General features: G+C 42.8%; 1 protein-coding gene across 2 annotated transcripts in view; it reads right to left on the bottom strand.

The window, feature by feature from the left end:
• The window catches only part of EFHC1 (EF-hand domain containing 1), a 39,735-nt gene that overhangs the window by 4,066 nt on the left and 14,105 nt on the right, over positions 1–21,564 (bottom strand). For both annotated transcript variants that reach the window (NM_001192244.1, XM_015459794.3), the window contains 4 exons: positions 16,921–17,141; positions 12,973–13,113; positions 10,547–10,760; positions 10,067–10,214 (listed from right to left, as the gene is read on the bottom strand). In NM_001192244.1, coding sequence (NP_001179173.1) covers positions 10,067–10,214; positions 10,547–10,760; positions 12,973–13,113; positions 16,921–17,141 — 724 coding nt within the window. The remainder of the gene's footprint in view (positions 1–10,066; positions 10,215–10,546; positions 10,761–12,972; positions 13,114–16,920; positions 17,142–21,564) is intronic.

Below are 21,564 nucleotides of genomic sequence, written 5' to 3'. Positions count from 1 at the left end.
GAGCCATTGGGAAAGCCCTACAGAGACCTAGCCAGAGAAACTAGGGAAGAAAAATAAATGAAAGGCATCCAAAGAGAAAAGGAAGAAGTACAACTGTTTCAGTTTACAGATGACAGGATCTTATATATTAGTCTTTCAGTTCAGTTCAGTTGCTCAGTCGTGTCCAACTCTTTGGGACCCCATGAACCACAGCACGCCAGGCCTCCCTGTTCATCACCAACTCCCGGAATTTACTCAAACTCGTGTCCATTGAGTCAGTGATGCCATCCAACCATCTCATTCTCTGTCATTCTCTTCTCCTCCCATTTTCAATCTTTCCCAACATCAGGGTCTTTTCAAATGAGTCAGCTCTTCGAATCAGGTTGCCAAAGTACTGGAGTTTCAGCTTCAGCATCAGTCCTTCCAATGAACATTCAGGACCGATTTCCTTTATGATGGACTGGTTGGATCTCCTTATAGTCCAAAGGACTCTCAAGAGTCTTCTCCAACACCACAGTTGAAAAGCATCGATTCTTTGGTGCTCAGCTTTCTTTATAGTCCAACTCTCACATCCATACATGACCACAGGAAAAACCATAGTCTTGACTATATGATGTTCTTTGTTGACAAAGAAATGTCTCTTCTTTTTAATATGCTATCTAGGTTGGTCATAACTTTCCTTCCAAGGAGTAAGCATCTTTTAATTTCATGGCTGCAGTCACCATCTCCAGTGATTTTGGAGGCCAAAAAGATAAAGTCTGTCCCTGTTTCCACTGTTTCCCCATCTATTTGCCATGAAGTGATGGGACCAGATGCCATGATCTTCGTTTTCTGAATGTTGAGCTTTAAGCCAACTTTTTCACTCTCCTCTTTGACTTTCATCAAGAGGCTTTTTAGTTCCTCTTCACTTTCTGCCGTAAGGGTGGTGTCATCTGCATATCTGAGGTTATTGATGTCTCCCAGCAATCTTGATTCCAGCTTGTGTTTCATCCAGCTCAGCATTTCTCATGATGTACTCTTCATATAAATTAAATAATCAGGGTGAAAATATACAGCCTTGACATACTCCTTTCCCGATCTGGAACCAGTCTGTTGTTCCATCAGCAAAAACAAGATCTGGAGCTGACTGTGGCTCAGATCATCAGCTCCTTATTGCAAAATTCAGACTCAAATTGAAGAAAGCAAGGAAAACCACTAGCCCAGTTAGGTATGGCCTAAATCAGATCTAATAGATTCAAGGAATTAGATGTGGTAGACAGAGTACCTAAAGAACTATGGACGGAGGTTCATTACACTATACAGGAGGTGGTGACCAAAACCATCCCCAAGAAAAAGAAATGCAAGAAGGTAAAGGGGTTGTCTGAGGAGGCCTTACAAATATCTGAGAAGAGAAGAGAAGCAAAAACAAAGGAGAAAGGGAAAGATATACCCAACTGAATGCAGAGTTCCAGAGAATAGCAAATGGAGATAAGAAAGCCTTCTTAAGTGAACAATGCAAAGTAGAGGAAAATAATAAAATGGGAAAGACTAAGAAAATTAGAAGATACTAAGGGAACATTTCATGCAAAGATGGGCACAATAAAGCAGAGAAATGGTATGGACCTAACAGAAGCAGAAGAGATTAAGAGGTGGCAAGAATACACAGAAGAACTGTACAAAAAAGGTCTTAATGACCCGGATAACCACAATAGTATGATCACTCATCTAGAGTCAGATATACTGGAGTGTGAAGTCAAGTGGGCCTTAGAAAGCATTACTATGAACAAAGCTAGTGGAGGTGATGGAATTCCAGCTAAGCTATTTCAAATCCTAAAAGATAATGTGGTTAAAGTGCTGCACTCAATATGCCAGCAAATTTGGAAAACTCAGCAGTGGCCACAGGACTGGAAAAGGTCCGTTTTCATTCCAATCCCAAAGAAAGGCAATGCCAAAGAATGCTCAAACTACCGCACAACTGCACTCATGCAACTTTCACATGCCAGCAAAATTATGCTCAAAATCCTTCGAGCTAGGCTTCAGCAGTACATGAACCAAGGATTTCCAGATGTTCAAGTTGGATTTAGAAAAGGTGGAGAAATCAGAGATCAGCTTGCCAACATCCTCTGGGTCATAGAAAAAGCAAGGGAACTCAAAAAAAACCATTCACTTCTGCTTCATTGACCACAGCCTCTGACTGTGTGGATCACAACAAACTGGAAAATTCTTAAAAGAGATGGGAACACCAGACCACCTTACCTGCCTCCTGAGAAACCTGTATGCAGGTCAAGAAGCAACAGTTAGAACCAGACATAATACAAAAGACTGGTTCAAAATTGGGTAAGTACATCAGGGCTGAATACTGTCGTCTTGATTATTTAGCTTCTATGCAGACTACATCATGCAAAATGCTGGGCTGGATGGAGCACAAGCTGGAATCAAGATTGCTGAGAGAAATATCAACAACCTCAGATATGCAGATACCACTCTTATGGCAGAAAGTGAAAAGGAACTAAAGAGCCTCTTGATGAAGGTGAAAGAGGAGAGTGAAAAAGGTGGCTTAAAGCTCAACATTAAAAAAACTAAGGTCACGGCATCCGGTTCATCACTTCATGGCACATAGATGTGGAAAAAGTGGAAACGAAGACAGATTTTATTTTCTTTGGCTCCAAAATCACTGGAGATGGTGACTGCAGCACGAAATTAGAAGACACTTGCTCCTTGGAAGAAAAACTATGACAAACCTAGATAGTGTATTAAAAAACAGAGACTTCATTTTGCCAACAAAGTCCATACAGTCAAAGCTATGGTTTTTCCAGAAGTCATGTATGCATGTGAGAGTTGGGCCATAAAGAAGGCTGAATACTGAAGAACTGAGGCTTTTGAACTGTGGTGCTGGAGAAGACTCCTGAGAGTCCCTTACACTGCAAGGAGATCAAACCAGTCAATCCTAAAGGAAATCAACCCTGAATATTCATCAGAAGGACTGATGCTTAAGCTGAAGCTCCAATACTTTGGCCCCGATACAAAGAGCTGACTCTTTGGAAAAGACCCTAATGCTGGCAAAGACTGAGGGCAAGAGAAGGGGTAACAGAGGATAAGATGGTTGGATGGCATCACTGTCTCAACAGACATGAGTCTGAACAAACTCAGGGAGATAGTGGACAGGGAAGCCTGGTGTGCTGCAGTTCATGGGGTCACAAAGAGTCGGACACCACTTAGGAACTAAACAACATGAAATGCACTAACAATTAACTATTGAAAGAAAAATTAAAACAATCTCATTTATAATAGCATTTAAAAAACTAGAATAAATTTAACCAAAGTGAAAGATCTATACACTGAAAACTATAAGACATTGATGAAAGAAACTGAAGACGACAAACAGATGGAAAGTATTTCATACTCCTGAATTAGAGTAATTAACACTGTTAACATGATTATAGTCCCATCACTTCATGGGAAATAGATGGGGAAACAGTGGAAACAGTGTCATACTTTATTTTGGGGGGCTCCAAAATCACTGCAGATGGTGATTACAGCCATGAAATTAAAAGACGCTTACTCCTTGGAAGGAAAGTTATGACCTACCTAGATAGCATATTAAAAAGCAGAGACATTATTTTGCCAACAAAGGTCCGTCTAGTCAAGGCTATGGTTTTTCCAGTAGTCATGTATGGATGTGAGAGTTGGACTATAAAGAAAGCTGAGCACCGAAGAATTGATGCTTTTGAACTGTGGTGTTGGAGAAGACTCTTCAGAGTCCCTTGGACTGCAAGGAGATCCAACCAGTCAATTGTAAAGGACATCAGTCCTGGGTGTTCTTTGGAAGGACTGATGCTAAAGCTGAAATTCCAATACTTTGGCTACCTCATGTGAAGAGTTGACTCACTGGAAAAGACTCTGATGCTGGGAGGGATTGGGGGCAGGAGGAGAAGGGGACAACAGAGGATGAGATGGCTGGATGGCATCACTGACTCAATGGACATGGGTTTGTGTAGGCTCTGGGAGATAGTGAAGGACAGGGAGGTCTGGCGTGCTGCAGTTCATGGGGTCGCAAAGAGTCGGACACAACTGAGTGACTGAACTGAAGCTCCGGCAGACGGTGAAGGGCAGGGGAGCCTGGCGTGTGCGGTCCATGGGGTCACAAAGAGTTGGACATGACTGAGTGACTGAACAACAAACAATGTGAAATGATGAATGTGTTAACTAACTAGGTTGTGGTAATCACATCACAATGCACATGTATATCAAATCATCACATTGTACACTTAACACAGTTCTGTCAATGACACTTCAATACAACGGGCAGAGGAGAAGTAGTATGATGAATTTGGAGTCAAGTGCCAGCATGACTTTGTGTGATAATTCGCGGCCTGGTAACTCGGTGCAATGGGTTAAAGAAGAGAATGGTGGCGGGCAGATGAGTCAGAAGGCACTGTGGTAAAAATCAGTTTACATTATCTGCAGATCAAAAGGCTGAGCGCTGGACCAGGGGGGCTGGCCCAAAGGCCAAAGCCAGTGGGCGGCCTGTGTTTCTAAACAGAGTTAAGTGAAACCCAGTCACACCTATTCGTTTACACACTGTGCACGGCTGCTTTCACCCCACAAAGGCAGAGCTGAGTAGTTTACAACAGAGATGCTGGTGTGGCTTACACACCTGAATTATTTACTCCTCTTTCCAAAAGCGTCTGCCAACCGCTGCCCTAGACAACGAGCTCCTATTCTCTCATCTGGCTGCCTTGAGTGTTTATTAAGGTCCGGCATGTGGTGCAAGCTCCAATATCACTGAATTAAGAATAAATGACAAGAGACCGTTAGATCTGAAAACAATCGGTGACCTCAAGAAACAACTTCTGGAGAGTATTTGGATACCAGCACAGTCAGAAAGGAGGCGGTGACAGACACAAAAGAATTTAGAGAAATGGGAGCTACTTAGCTGTGACAAGAAGGTAAAGAGCTCAGTAAAGAAACATTCCAAGGCAAAGAGTAGGAAAATGGAAGCCACTCACACTGGATCTACTTGAGACCAACTGCAGAGTGAATATGGACAGCTTCCCTGGTGGCTCAGTGGTAAAGAATCCACCTGCCAGTACAGGGACCTAAGCCTGAATAGAATTTCAGATGAAGTCAATACTCCAATCACGTGGGCACTGTTTTAATTTTATGGCTCAGAGAAAGAAGATGGCTAACTCCAAATTTCATCATCCAGTAGCCAACACCTCTTGCCTGGGAAATCCCATGGACAGAGGAGCCTGGTAGGCTGCAGTCCATAGGGTCTCGAAGAGTCGGACACGACTGAGCGACTTCACTTTCACTTTTCACTTTCATGCACTGGAGAAGGAAATGGCAACCCACTCCAGTATTTTTGCCTGGAGAATCCCAGGGATGGGAGCCTGGTGGGCTGCCATCTATGGGGTCGCATAGAGTCGGACACGATTGACGTGACTTAGCAGCAGCAGCAGGAGCCAACACTGGACGTAAAAAGTTCTTGGGCATGACAAGTACTCAGGATCCCTTTTCATTATTCTTTCCAATGATCAACTACAGGGTTTGTGTTTCCTTAGAGCGGGATTCTTTACCAGATGGGTGAGTCAGGAGCCAAGAGAAGTAAGGCTGTAAAATACGGAGGGCAAGATCCCTGGGTTCATAGCACCTTTGAGCGTTTTCTCTCATTTATCCCTAACTCATCACAAGAGAAGAGAACGAAAGTGAGGGTCAGAATGAGGATAGCCATGGATCTATTAACCCAGAACTTAAATTTATTTTTATTCGTATCTTACTCTAAGTGTCCTAATACTATCTTTTCCTCATTACTAAAAAAAGGGGGAGAAAACAGCCCACCTGTAGTATGCCAAAGCAAGAAGCTTTCCAGTGTTCCTGGTATTTGCAGAGACATGGGGAAATTACAGAAAAAAGCTTTTGAGAAGTACTCAAGTTAAATGTGTGCCATGAATCTCAACCTGGCCCTTCCTGGTGCCCAGCCACCAAACTATGGCCCTCGTGCCATCTGCCTCCCACTCTCCTAGACGGCTGCCATGTTTCACCAGCCAAAGAAACTTATTTTCCTTCATATTTTTCACATCTCTGAATCAGGATGCATTTTAAAATTAATGGTGAGTCTCAATTACAACTGACAGTCTTTCTTTCTTAGCAGCAGGTAAAATGATGGTATGTATTTATTTTCACTTTATTTTTATATTCATTTTATTTATTTGTAGAGTCAACAGAACATTTCCCAACTTCTCCTCCCGGAACCTCCAACGTCTCCACATCTGCGTTCTTCCTGCTGCACTGCTATAGTGAAAACAGCGAAACAACGAGAAGGACCCCTCAACCACGTGTTGACCCCTCAACCAACCTGCCAGCACCTGCACCCACACACCCTGCTTTCCTGCCTGGCACACACATTATGGTTTCAGAGAGTAATCCAGAGACCCTGGGAGCTTCTCGAGACCCTCATGGAAGTCTGTGAGGTCAGAGCTGCTCTCTGACCTCTGAATGTGAACGTTCCTAAATGTGAACATTGGTGAACCACTGCCCGAGATGGATGACCAATGCTTCCGTCTAAAGCCAGTTCCTCCCCCTGGGTCCTGAACACCCCACTGTCTCTCACAGACACCAGAAATCTCCCCTCTCTCACTGATTTATCAATGCTTCCTTCCCTACAGAATTATTCCCATTTACATACAAACTTGCTGCCCTTTATTCTTACAAACAAAACAAAAAGCCCTCTCTCTATTCCATTTCCTCTGCCAGCTACTCCCCATCTCCCTAATCCCCTTTGCACCAACTTCCTCAACTTCCTCTCCTCCCATGTCTTAAGCCCACCCCCCGCTCCATTCCAGTGGAAGTCCTCACTGAGGTCCCCAGTACCCCCTCAGTTCAGTTCAGTTCAGTCACTCAGTCGTGTCCGACTCTTTGCGACCCCATGAATCACAGCATGCCAGGCCTCCCTGTCCATCACCAACTCCCAGAGTTCACTCAGACTCACGTCCATCGAGTCAGTGATGCCATCCAGCCATCTCATCCTTGTCGTCCCCTTCTCCTCCTGCCCCCAATCCCTCCCAGCATCAGAGTCTTTTCCAATGAGTCAACTCTTCACATGAGGTGGCCAAAGTACTGGAGTTTCAGCTTTAGCATCAGTCCTTCCAATGAACACCCAGGACTGATCTCCTTTAGAATGGACTGGTTGGATCTCCTTGCAGTCCATGGGACTCTCAAGAGTCTTCTCCAACACCACAGTTCAAAAGCATCAAGTCTTCAGCGCTCAGCATTCTTCACGGTCTGACTCTCACATCCATACATGACTACTGGAAAAACCATAGCCTTGACTAGATGGACCTTTGTTGGCAAAGTAATGTCTCTGCTTTTGAATATGCTATCTAGGTTGGTCATAACTTTGCTTCCAAGGAGTAAGCGTCTTTTAATTTCATGGCTGCAATCACCATCTGCAGTGATTTTGGAGCCCAAAAAAATATAGTATGACACTGTTTCCACTGTTTCCCCATCTATTTCCCATAAAGTGATAGGACTAGATGCCATGATCTAGGTTTTCTGAATGTTGAGCTTTAAGCCAACTTTTTCACTCTCCTCTTTCACTTTCATCAAGAGGCTTTTTAGTTCCTTTTCACTTTCTGCCATAAGGGTGGTGTCATCTGCATATCTGAGGTTATTGGTATTTCTCCCGGCAATCTTGATTCTAGCTTGTGCTTCTTCCAGTCCCCCCTACTTGTTGCTAAATCCTCACCTGAGAGAGCGAATCACTGTCTTCACTGATGTGCAGACAATTACGACTTCACATGGCTCAGATATGCATGAATTTCAGTTACCACAGTTCACTAGTTAAATAACCCAGTCCTTCAACAACATGGTTCGACTTTCAGTTACCACAGTTCATTAACTGTGAATTACTGCCTAAAGTGAAAACTCACTGTCAGATTTCTAGCCCACAAGTCACTGTATAAATAGCAGATGTGTGTCATAATCAATGACAAGCATATCCTCTCTTCGAAATCTGTCAGTAACTAGTAACCAGGCATGTGTCTTTGAAGCCATACACAGATAGCAAAGCGTGTAGCTGCGTTGCCTCCTTTTCTCTAACGGATAAACTCAAGTGACAGTTTGCAAAAATGGACAATGAAAGAGAGAACTCTGACAGCAAAGATGAGAGTGCAGCAAAAAACCAAAAGCGATAGAGCTAGAGAGGAGAATTCAGGTCCAACACAGCGGAGTTAGAGAAGAACCAGCTGACTGGGAACGCGGACACCGCTGCCGTTTGAGAGACTCGACGTGCAGCCAGAGGACCCCAGCAAAGGCCGGCGCACTGACCCAAAAGGAGGAAATGATCGGGACAAAAAGGATCACGATATCCCAGACGCCAGCAAGACGTGAAGCCAAAGTCACTCAGTCGTGTCCGACTCTCTGTGACCCCATGGACTGCAGCCTGCCAGGCTTCTCTGTCCATAGAATTCTCCAGGGAAGAACACTGGAGTGGGATGCTGTTCCCTCCTCCAGGGGATCTTCCCAACCCAGGGATCGAACCCAGGTCTCCCACGTGCTGCCAGGTTCTTTACCATTTGAGCCACCTGGGAAGCTCAAAAACTTCACATTAAAAGGACTCTGAGATATTTCACTGTCATTAAAGGAACTCTAGGATATAATCACAACACTAAAAGCGAAAATAAGAAAACATTGGAAGTTGATTCAAACTTGGAAAGGAATCTGATGATTTGTGGAGGCACAGAAAAGATACTCGCATTGTGTGAGAACAAGAAGGCAAGCACTGTCCCAACTACTCTTAATTGTTTTTTACAAAGAAAATGAAACATTTTTAATCCTCAGCATTGGCAATGTCTTAAAATTACAGTGGACTAAATAAAAATCAATTTTACTATTTTTTAATCTCCCTATACATTTGTAACCATCAGAGTTTTTCATGTTTTGACAAAAAGTTTTTGAAGTTGCAGAACAAAAGTGAATTTTCCCATTGGCACAAAGATTGTCTGTGTGGTCACATTTATAATGCCACTATAAACTTCTGGGCAAAAGGGGACGCCTGGACCCTCCCCCTGGATTCCAGGACACACCTGCCTAGCTTTCTTCCAGCCTCACTGCTGTTCTCCGGTTTCTCTTCGCAACTCTTACTGCTGGAGGGCTCCAGAGTGCAATACTTGGAGCTATTCTTTCTTCTGTCTATAACGACTACCTTAGAGATTTCACCCAGTTTCGTGGCTTAAAATATCATTTATATGCCCACAACTCCCACAGCATAGGCCTCTCTGAGGCCTGAACTCCAGATTTATATGTCCAACCACCTGCTTGATCACTCTACTTGAATATCTAAAGGTATCTTAAACCCTAGTATGTCCAAAACTGAAACATCCCCACCACCCCACCACCTCCAAAAAACCCTCCTCTACCTACAATATACGTCTCCATCCCAGTTGGTGGCAACTCCTCCTTTCCAACTGCTCAGGTCAGAAACAGTCATCCTCCGTACCGCCTCCTCCTCTCATCTCCCCTATAGCCACTGTCTTAATCATTGTTGTTTAGTTACTAAGTCATGTCTGACTCTTTGAGTCCCAAAACAGACTGCAGCCCACCAGGCTCCTCTGTCCATGAGATTTTCCAGGCATTAATACTGGAGTGGGTTGCCTTTTCCTTCTCCAGGGGATCTTCCCAACCCAGAAACTGAACCGGTGTCTCCTGCATTGGTAGGCAAGATTCTTTACCACTGAGGCACCAAGGAAACCCAAGTTATTATATTAAACCCAGGTAACCTGTGTAGACCACCTGCCAAGCAGGAAACATGGGTTCCATCTCTGGGTCAGGAAGATCCCCTGTAGAAGGAAATGGCAACCCACTCCAGTATTCTTGCCTGGGAAATCCCATAGACAGAGGAGCCTGGCGGGCTATAGTTCATGGGGTCATAAAAGAGTAGGACACGACTTAGTAACTAAACCACCACCACCACCTGTGTATAAGAATTTCCATTGGTGAGGGAAATTTGAAAAGCTAAAATGTGATTACCCATTCATTTTGTTAAGAACTGTTTCCTGAATATCTCACTGTGCCAAATTCAAAATGGATCTCAGATGGTCAGACATACCCATCCAATTCTGGTGCGGGAGCCTCTTGCTTTCGAATGTGGTTCTGAATCGACAGGAGTGCTTCTGGTGAATACTGGGCAGCGTTGCTCTCCATGTATTTTAAAACATAGTCGTCTGTGTCAAGGATGACGAACCGGTGGCCAAACACTGGGGAGAAGGTAGAAATACATTAGCTTGGTTATGTTTTTATCAGGCAACCAAGAGTAAAAATTCACAGACATGTATTTGTGAGCTAGACTAATGAACCTTACATAGCTCTCCAAACTAATGTGTACTAGTTTGCTCAGCACTTAGGGAGCTCCAAGTCTCCATCTACAGCCAACAAATGCAACCAATTTACAGTTTAATTGATAAAGGAGGACATTACGACACTGAACCACATGTACTTCTGGACTGCAGACTAATGCCTCCTACAAGTGTTCACTCAGTTAAATCCCCAACAAAGCCAGTAGGAAAGCCTGAACTCTGCTGAGACCTACCCTCAATCACAGCACCAATGAAGAAGTCACTGGGGCCATAGTAGACAGGGTTTTCCACCGAGGAACCTGGTTTGACAACTTTAGTTCTGCCGAGATACTTGCCCCCAATGATACCAGAATTTCGAACAGGAGGCTCAAAGATACTGATCATGTCAGTGGCTAGAAAATAAGACAAGACAAACCGGCGGCCCTTGTCTTCTGGGAAGGGGGATTCCTGGAAAGGTGAAGAAAAGAGGACATTATGAAGATACATGATCTGTGCAGATGCCGCCAACTAAAACACCTACAGGGACTAGGGTACAATATAAACCTAACATATGGAATATAATATGAATGAACAGTATGGGGTGACTCTGGAGGCCTGGACAGGGTACACCTCACCTAAGGGAAGCTGCCCCAACTCACACCAGTTGACTGCTGCCTGTGGGAATGAATGCAGGCCCAGTGTTGTTAGATCTTCCAGTTTTTCATGAGAAGATAGAAATATGGATTACTATATTAAATCCCTGACTTTAACATGTTGACTTCAACTCTTTAAAAGCACCAGGCAGGCCAGAGATAACATATGGGCTATATTCTATCCAAAGGTGGCTAGTCTGAAACCTCTTAGCTGACATTATGTTCAGCTTCAAGGACACTAAAGTAATTACGCCAAGTCTATGGCTTTACACAAATCCATTTCTATACATAATTTTAAAAAGAAAATTTTAAAGGGGAGGAAAATATATGAAGATCCTTTTCTGTGCGTATCAAGGAGTCCATGATGTCAAAACGTCTTTTTATTGGTGACACTGACCTTGATCACCTGGTTAAGAAGATGCCTGGTAGGTTTCTCTCCTAGGAAGTCATCATCTTTCCCTTTGCAGTTAATAAATATCTTGAGGGAGATACTTGCAAACTATGGAGATCTTGTCTACTTGCAAACTATGAAAATCGTGTTTTTCCCCAAAGATTTTCCCACTAATTTTAGCATCTGTTGATGGATCTGGTCAGCAACAAATTTACTGTGGGGAGTGCATAATGCTAATTTTCTACTTCACTCTTCTCTTCCAGGCTTGTTCATTGAAATTCTACTATATGATAATCTCTAGGTCAATCCATGTTGCTGCAAATTATTCCATAGTTTTCTTATGGCTGAGTAATATTCCATTACACACACACACACACACACCCCCTTCCACACAGCTTCTTTATATCCATTCCTCTGGTGATGGACATTTAGGCTGCTTCCATGTCTTGGTTATTTTAAACAGTACGTCTGTGAATACTGGGGTGCGTGTTATCTTTTCAACTTGAGAGTTTTCATTAGGTTGAGTTCCAGTTCTGCCTCTGTCTAAGCAGTAAGACCTGGGACACACCAATTAACCTCTGTGATTCTTATATTTCAAAACATAAAATGAGTAAAACATTATATTGCCTGACTCATGGACAGTGTATGTGTAAATAAATTCATTTACCAACTCAACCAATAATTATCGAGTGCCTACAAAGTCTAAAGAGACACTACCCCTGCCCTCAAGGAATTCACAATTACTATGTTATAATTCAACAAACCTACTGAACTTTAATAGTAACTCAAAGAACTTAGCAACAATGCAAAACCTTCATTAATCACAATTCTTTTATTTTTTAACCAGAGGAAAATTGCTTTACGTCGTGTTGGTTTCTGCCTTACCAGAATTCTTACAGTGTGAAGTGTTCTAATTGGCCTAAAATTTGCTAGAACTCTCATTTCAAAGCTTTGTTCAACATTTCAAAAAATGTATCAGTTAACTACGTTCTCATTTTTCAAACACATGTCTATTGCCAGAGTAACATGTCAATTTCTGCTATTTATGTCTACATTTCTAAATAAAACACTTATATTTCTATTTCTGTTTTTTTTTTCTATTTTTAGAGACATTATCCTTTGAATTCTTATCAGTAATTTGCTTCAGGCAATTCAGCCACTGAGTGGAACATTCAGGATCTAAATTTGTCTCTTTCCAAACCTCTTAGCCACTAAACATATGACCTCCCAAAGTTACCTATTAAGTTAGTACGATTCTATTTGTTACATTTAATGAATATAAAAGACATGGTCCCTACTGTCAAGGAAATGACAGTTCACTGGAAAGGCACACAGAGAGACAGATACTTTGAATATAAGTCAAGGCTTTCACTGCTTAATAAAAAAGGCCAAAAAGTCGGTCAAGATGTGAGGGCTAGCGAGGAGAGATTAATGATTTCAGAGAGATTCTGAAGGCAGATAGGACTTGAGCTAGGTCTTGGTTCGGGAGCACCATGCTTAATGCCGTCCACCCTGCCTGAAGGCTGGAGTTCAACATGACTCCGACAGCTATTACTCTCTAGCTTACAGACAAAACGGACAACCGTGCACAGCACTGAGACACAGCAGAACCTCAGGATACAAACACTGTCCTCACCAGTGTGGCCAAATAACGAAGCACCTTGTTCTCGTTCATCAGCATTTTAATAACATCTTTTTGGGGAGCTTTTGGGATGAGAGCAAAGCAGTTTTGAGCAGAGTCTTCAATTAGGCCAAAACCATTATAGGGAGGCAACTCCTGAAGAAAAAAAGGAAGCAAGAAATAAAGCAGATGCTGCTTGTTTTTAAAATTTCATTAAAGGTAACTGTAAGTTTCTTTTTAAAGTCTGGAAAATATTTAAAAGTAATTTCTACATATTCAAATGCAATCGGAAAGAACAACATATCACATATTCCGTTCTTCTTTATAGACTTTACGCCCTTGATCACTGCTCACACAAGTGACTCATGATGCTACAGAATAACCCTCCAGACTGGGCTGAGACATCGCTGACGTCCACTGACCCTTACCGCCATGGCAGAGCCCTGCCCTGCTCCCCAGCCCTGGTACTCATGGACTTGCAGCATGGAAAGCCAGGGGCCTGTGAATTCTTTGTTCTGGGGTGTAGGTCTCCGCCTGGCAGATTTGGAAACCATTTTCTTGTGTGTTGGAGCTGGGGTGGGGTGGAGGTGTCAGGGCTTGGTTCATGCTCCTTTTTTTCCTGTTAACCTCCATACTTGATATTTTTATTTCTTGATTATTGCCTCATAGTAATGACAGTCATACTTTACTGAGAACTCAGACCCCCCCACTGTCCACCCAGGACTCCCCTTCCCTGGTGAAGAAGTAAACTCATGGAACTGAATTCCAGATGCAAAGATTATTCGGTAAGTGTGGAAGTACAGGGTGAACTTATGTTTGTCGTGAACTTAGGTTCCATAAAGGGCTGAAGGTACCACTACAGGATGCTGGGATTTGTCAAAAACTTAAGTATTAATAATTCAGAGGTTTCCTCCCTCTCATCAATGCCAGGCAGACTTCAGCTGAATTCTTTTTCTCTGACTCCTTTTTGCACTGCTTTCTCAGCAAACTTGCTCGTACCATGCTTTCACCTGTAGACACCTTCCCCAAATCTTCAAACATATTGTATCCAGCAAGTTTAACAAATTAGTTTGTATGAGCCCTGATCCATCTATAATGGGGACTCCCTCAAAAACCATGGACTCTGTTATGTTCATTCAAGGTGAAGTGCTTAGAACATTGATCCTTCACCCACCCCTGGGCTGTATGTGATTAATATGATCTGCATGGCTGGAATGTGACTAAGTTAAGTGAAGTCGCTCAGTCGTGTCCAACTCTTTGTGATCCCATGGACTGTAGCCTGCCAGGCTCCTCTGTCCATGGGATTTTCCAGGAAAGAATACTGGAGTGGGTTGCCATTTTCTTCTCCAGGGGATCTTCCCAACCAAGGGATCGAACCCAGGTCTCCCACATTGTAGGCAGATGGTTTTACTGTCTGAGCCACCAGGAAAGTGTGATTAGCGGATCCAGTAAGTGGACAATGACTAATTTGTCCCATATGCGAAACCAGTAGGCAGTGAATACATAAGTTGCCATGGACAGAGCAACTTTGAAAGTCCCTCATGCTAAGCTGCCCATAGCACTGCCCACATGCTAAGCTCTAACTTACCTGTAAGCAGCAGAAATGCAGTGGCACTATCTAATTCCAATACACAGTGAGAGCAACCTGGTCGGGGGGTGCAGGGGAGATTAAGGGGTTTTGAAATAGGGAGGTAAGCTTCTGAACACCTTCCTGCCAAATTCCTTTTGTGTTTTAACAGGTTTCCACCTATTTCCCTCAAATCGAATCTCATTTCCCCTCTTGGGATGCAGGCCTTCTCTAGATATCAGCCCTTCCGCCTGCGGCCCTGGTACTGTGCTTCCCATACTCCATCATATGCCAAGCTGCTGCGTGGGTCCTGTTCCAAACTAGAGCTATTCCTCTGTGGATACCACCACTCATAGATACCCCTGTTCCAATGACCCACCCTCCAGAGTTCCTGCCCAGGGGTTTTTTTTTTTTTTTTAACATGTACACACACACACAAAATCTGAGAGCCCCTCATCCTTTAAACGTGTTCAGAGGCTGGCTCCATGGCAGATGGGCCCTCCTGGCCCTGGCTTCTTCCTCCTCCCTACCAGCATGTCTCCAGATGGACTGAGTCTGAGATCTAGCTCATGTGGCCTCTGGATCCATGTGGACTTACTCCTGATCTGAAGGTCACGATTCTCAAATCAAATATACGCACTTCATATCCGGCTCTGTCCCTGCCCATTGGCCTGACGCTGGCTTGGTGCCTCTAGAAACTGCTAGCCTCCCATCTCTGTGTCCCCACTCACCTTGTAGAGTTTAGACGGCCAAGGGGTAATGACTGAGGAGAGCTTAAAGGTACTTGCTTCTTGGAAGAAAGAAGGCCTACACTAAGTTGCGAGAGGTGAGAGAGAGCCGTGTAAAGAAATGATGCAAAAGTGGTTCAAGCATTAGCAGAAGTCCAGGGGATAAAACAGGACACAGAACCCTTGTAACTCAGCAGATACGCAAGCGGCTCGGGCCAAGAGTTGTGGGTAAAGCAGAGGCCAGGCTGGAGGAACTCAATCATTCCATCCTTCCAATCACTGTCTTTTGAAAAGAAGCCGCTGACATAATTTTACACACATGCTAGCAGAATAAAGAAGGGCCATGGATGCTCACACACTATTTTATACACGAGCAACACACACAGAGGTTGTGTGAATTGTTCTTCCCCTAGACAGGTGTAATGGCACAGTGCCTTTGGTCTATGACACGTGGGCCTTGATACGTGAGATGCTTCTGGAATTGGCTGTGTAATTCTGAAAACACGCAGTTGTTACTTCAAACTCTAAAATACGTGGCTGAGCCATTCTGAAGGCCCAAGTCTACTAGATTACTATATTGCTGCATTAAAGACACCATGAACTTACTCTCAGATCACAGTGGACTCTGAGGTGCACAGAACTGAAGTCTGGGATTCTGCCTGATTTTTAAGGACAGCAAAACTGCAATTAAAGAACACCATCTTCCAACATCTTCAATTAATTAGTTTTTTTTTGTTTGTTTTTTGCTCCCAATCACTTTTTAAGTGAAAGGTTTGATAAATAGGCAAATAAAAAAAAAAAAGAAAGAAATGTCTTAGGGGTCTGGAATTTAATGAAAAAATTTAAAAAGTTATTAAGGTAATATACAGCTTGGTATAGAAAGTGAAATTAAAACCACACAGTATAAAAAACAGGTCCCTGGTCATCTCCCACTTCCCTCTTTCCCTCCCTTCTGCCCACTGGAGAACTAACAACTGTAGATCATCTGGGGAAACATTCCTCCAGGTCTTTTCCTCAGTGACGGAAGCAGATGTTGTATACAGTAATCTACAGAAATTAGTGCCACATCATGTATTCACACTCCCTTAAAAATGTTATGGACATTTTTTTCATGCTAATATGCACAGACTTCCTCTTTTTTTTTTTAACGAGACTTACAGTCTTCTAATTGTATGGATGGATATACTATAATTTATTCGGCCAATGTTCTAACACCTTATTATAAACAATGCTACAATACAGGTCCTTACACCTATCTTTTTATAATCCCCAAACCAGATTTTCTGGGTCAAGAGATATGTAATATTTTTATTTTGGAAAAGTTAAAATGATAACAAACGGTCTTTCAGAGCTTTCCTCACTGGGTCACCTATTAGCAGTCTGGGAAAAAGCTTATTTCATCACATCAGGGCAAACATGGGATGCTGTTGAGTCTTTTTAAATCAAAAGTCCTAAACCTCAGTATTTTAATTTCTGTTTCTTTGATGATGAGTTGAGGGTCTTTCCATATGTTCATTAGCCATTTGTATTTCTGCTTTTGTGAACTGCTCTATTTCATATGTTTTGCCCATTTTTAATTGGGTATTCATATAAGAGCCCTTTTTGTCCTTAAAGTCCTCTATCAGAAGATGAACTCTCTCACTACCCTCAGAACCAGAGTTCCATTACCTGTTTCATAGGAGGTGGTTCCTTCTTGCTCATATCAATGCGTGGTAAATCGGAGATTCCAAATTTTTCTTGGTAATACTGCCGAGTAAATGGATCACAATCATAAATGAAGAAAGTTCTCCCGAGTATAGTGAGCGGCTTCCCGACGATGAAGTCTTTGGCCGTGTACCATTCCAACACCTCCTTATCGGAGATCTCCAGCACGCACCGAGGGAAGTTCTCTAACAAAAGACAGCAGAAAGAGGAGAGAGAAAAAGGAATGAGGATGGGAAGATAGACACACAACAGCCGGGCAATCCTGAGAACAGAGCAGGTGTGGGCTTCAGCTCTGATGGAGGGTCAGTGACTCCTCCACGCTCCCAGCAGAACACAGGGCTGTGTATTTCTATCTGTGGACGGGACCCATAAATAATGGCCCAGATGGTTTCTGTAAAGTCTCTCTCCCATATTAGGCTTCCGATATCCCTGTTGGGTGTGTGTTAGTCACTCAGTTGTGTCCGACTCTTTGCAACCCCATGGACAGGCAGGCTCCTCTGTCCACGGGTCACTAATCTCAGCAGAATTAAGGCTTAGAAGGAATCATTACAAGAGAAAAGAATAAACATCCTTCTATAAAGACAGAGTACTGGATCTAGGGTGGGGGGATCCAAGTCATTTAGTTTAACTGCCCACCCATTTGGGGGCTTCCCTGACAGTTCAGTTGGTAAAGAAACTGCCTGCAATGCAGAAGAACCCACTTCAATTCCTGAGTCGGAAAGATTCACTGGAGAAGGGATAGGCTACCCACTCCAGTATTCTTGGGCTTCCCTTGTGGCTCAGCTGGTAAAGAATCCACCTGCAAAGCAGGAGACCTGGGTTTGATCCCTGGGTTGGGAAGATCCCCTGGAGAAGAGAATGGCTACGCACTCCAGTATCCTGGCCTGGAGAATTCCATGGACTTTATAGTCCATGGGGTCCCAAAGAACTGGACACAACTGAGCGACTTTCACTTTCACCCATTTATCCACTCAACAAACAAATTATTAGTGACCACAATTAATAATATGGATAAAATTCCTGGCTTGATGGAGGCAACACTCTGTTTGGGGCGGCAGACTCTAAACACACAAAAAACGGTTTCATTGCAATTGTGATCAATGCTGTGAGGCCAGTGTGATCCTGTGGCAGAAGGCAGGGACAGTCAGTGTGGATGGTTCCAGTAATCTGTTCATCCGGGGAAATCAACAGATTTCCAAACACAGAATCAGCCTTCACTATGTCTGTGAGTCTGTTTCTATTTCACAAAGAGGTTCACTTGTGTCTTATTTTAGATTCCACACATAAATGATATCATATCATATTTGTCTTTCTCTTTCATTATCCATTCATACAATGAATATACTCAGCCATAAAAAAGAATGAAATCTTGCCATTTTCCACAACGTGGCGAGACCTAAAGAGTTATTAGGCTAAGTGAATTAAGTTGGAGAAAGACAAATACTGTACGATTTCACTTACATGTGGGATCTAAAAAGTAGACATGGAAAAACTGACTGGTTCAAAACTGGAGAAAGAATACATCAAGGCTAAATACTATAACCCTGCTTATTTAACTTATATGTAGAGTACATCATGTGAAATGCCAGACTGGGTGAATTGCAAGCTGGAATCAAGACTGCCAGAAGAAATATCAACAACCTCAGATACGCAGATAATATCACTCTAACGGTCAAAAGTGAAGAGGAACTAAAGAGCCTCTTCAGGAGGGTGAAAGAGGAGAATGAAAAAGCTGACTTAAAATTCAACACTCAAAAAACTAAGATCATGACATCTGGTCCCATTACTTCATAGCAAATGGATGGGGAAGTAGTAACAGATTTATTTTCTTGGGCTCCAAAATCACTGTGGACAGTGACTGAAGCCATAAAATTAAAAGATGTTTGCTCCTTGGAGGGCAAGTTATGACAAACCTAGACAGCAAAGGTGCATAAAGCCAAAGCTATTGAGAGTTGGACCATAAAGAAGGCCAAGCACCAAAGAACTGATGCTTTCAAACTGTGGTGCCAGAGGAAACTCTTGAGAGTTCCTTGCACTGCAAGGAATCAAACCAGTCAATCCTAAAGTAAATCACCCCTGAATACTCCCTGGAAGGACTGATGCTGAAGCTGAAGCTCCAAAACTTTGGCCACCTGATGCAAAGAGTCAACTTATTGGAAAAGACGCTGATGCTGGGAAAGACTGAAGGTTAAAAGGAGAAGGGGAGGAAGAGGATGAGAGGTTTAGACAGTATTACTGACTCAATGGACATGAGTTTGAGCAAACTCCAGGAGACAGTGAAGGACAGGGGAGCCTGGCATGCTGCAGTCCATGGAGTCACAAAGAGTTGGACAAGACTCAGCGACTGAACAACAACAACAAAAAGTAAAATAAAAGAATAAACTTAACAAAACAAGAACAGGCTTAGAGATACAGAGGACTAACTGGTGGTTGCCAGAGGGGAGCGGGGTGATGGGATGAGTGTAAAACTGAGGAGGAAGATTAAAAGATACAAACTTCAGCTGTAAAATGAGTCACGGGGATGTAAGGTACAGCATAGGGATAGAGTCAGTAATAAGTCTGTATGGTGACAGATGGTAACTAGACAGATCCTGGTGATCACTCTGTAATGTATACAAGTATCAGATCACCTGAAGCCAACATAGTATTGTAAGTTAATTCTATTTCGATGAAAATAAATAATCCACAAAAATACCCACTTTTCAAAACCTGTTGTTTTCTTAATCCTAACACTGCTCCAATATCATTATTGTCATAGACTTTAATTTTATCTTGATATTCTTAAGCCCTTAAATTCAATCCTGGTGGCTCAGCTGGTACAGAATCCACCTGCAAAGGAAGAGACCTGGGTTTAGTCCCTGGGTTGGGAAGATCTCCTGGAGGAGGGAGCTGTACCTCCAATATTCCGGCCTGGAAAACTGCATGGACTGTCCAGTCCATGGGGTCGCAGAGTCAGACACAACTGAGAGACTTTCACTTTCACTTTAAATTCAACATTATGCCTTCAGCGGGTATAGTCAGTGTTTATTTAGATTCACCTACATTTTACCATTTTCTTTCTTTACTGCTTCTTACATCTCAGATTTTTACTTCTGGAATCATTTTCTTTCTGTATATAAGATTTTTCCAAGTAAGGGTTAGGTCTTACTAACCTAACCCTGTAAAGGCTCTCCTGTAAAGGCTTCTTTGGTCTTTCTAGCTCACGCCCGTTGTTCTGAGCTCTGTCTACATGACATGCGAATCAGGAATCAGATCACCTGGGGCACCCATGTTACTGTTTAAGCACTCTGAATGTGTATATGACTTGTCTCCCCAGCCACTGAAAGTGCCTGAAGGACAGGCATTCTAGGTCTGGAGCAATTTTATCTTATCCTCCACAGCACTTAGCACATGACATGGTTCTCGGAGCAGATATTTAACTCTTGTTTAACTGAATTCAATAAGAACTACCCACTAGATAAAGGCCTCTGGAAGTCGATCAGATGCTTTAACACCATTTCTTTTTCCAGTTAAAGAAATTATTTAGCTGATTGGAGCTTAGCTTTTTCTGTCCTGCTACCACAAGACTAATTGTAACTTTCACAAAAACATATGTCTCCTATCTTTTCAAGGGACCATACGTAGGTCACCTGGCTACCTCTCCATCTACCTCTGATGGAAATTTTGTTAGAATTTGGGAAGTTATAGGAGCAGATGATTACGTGTTGAAAAGTTTACACATAGGTCACATTGATGAGGCAGACAAACAAGGAACCTAAGAGTGACTTCATGAGGTTTACTGACCCTTCTTCATGCCACCCTGAATACATTCCCATTCTGCCTCTCAATCATAACTCTAACGCTTGTCAGCTCCAGATGGCAGGCATTTCAGCTCATTTAAGCACCTGGAAGGCCAAACTTAGTACACAGTCCAATGTCACGGAACCCTAGGAGGGTGCTATGAGAGCTAAGCAGAACGGAGCAGGCAGCAGCTGGACTAAGCTGAACAAGGGCGCCAATCCAGTTATTGCTGTTTGAGAATGGAAGCTGTTAAAGCACTTATTCTCACTTCTTAAAATAAGAGGGTTTTAAAGTTAACTCTTAATTTAAAAATGATGACCATTTTTATCGCCCTTTCCCCAGTCTCATTCTCCTCTGCCTCACAGGCCACCATTCTAACGAACTGCTTTCTGGTTTTGTATGTACTATTTACACCGTTTTGTGTTTTACTTTATGTAAGCGGTATTCCACTATGCATCTTGTTTTCTTTTTTCTACACAGCAGTATGCATTTAAGATGCACCCATTCGCTTTCTTGTATATTTTGTTTATTGTTTCTAACAACTACATATTTATCAAGGTGTATTTTCTCCACATTTTGACTTTTCACTCTCCAAGTGATGGAAATCTCTACCTCCTTGCCCCTAAACAACTCTGCATTTTTAAAACACACTCCGCAGACCCAGCAATACATGTGGGTGGGCTGGATTTAGCCTTCAGACTGCCGATTTGTTTATAACCTGAGACAAACCTCTTGGCTCAATACCTGGAATTTCTTATCTCTGAGTTCCAAAAAACAGAGTTAAAAAAAGAAAAAAACAATGAAAGTATTTACGGAGTTCTGTCATCT

This window comes from Bos taurus, chromosome 23 (genome assembly GCF_002263795.3).
Source record: "Bos taurus isolate L1 Dominette 01449 registration number 42190680 breed Hereford chromosome 23, ARS-UCD2.0, whole genome shotgun sequence".
In the NCBI taxonomy this organism is placed as follows: Eukaryota; Metazoa; Chordata; class Mammalia; order Artiodactyla; family Bovidae; genus Bos; species Bos taurus.
Note: the sequence above shows the minus strand (reverse complement) of the source record. Positions and strands in the feature narration are given on the sequence as shown.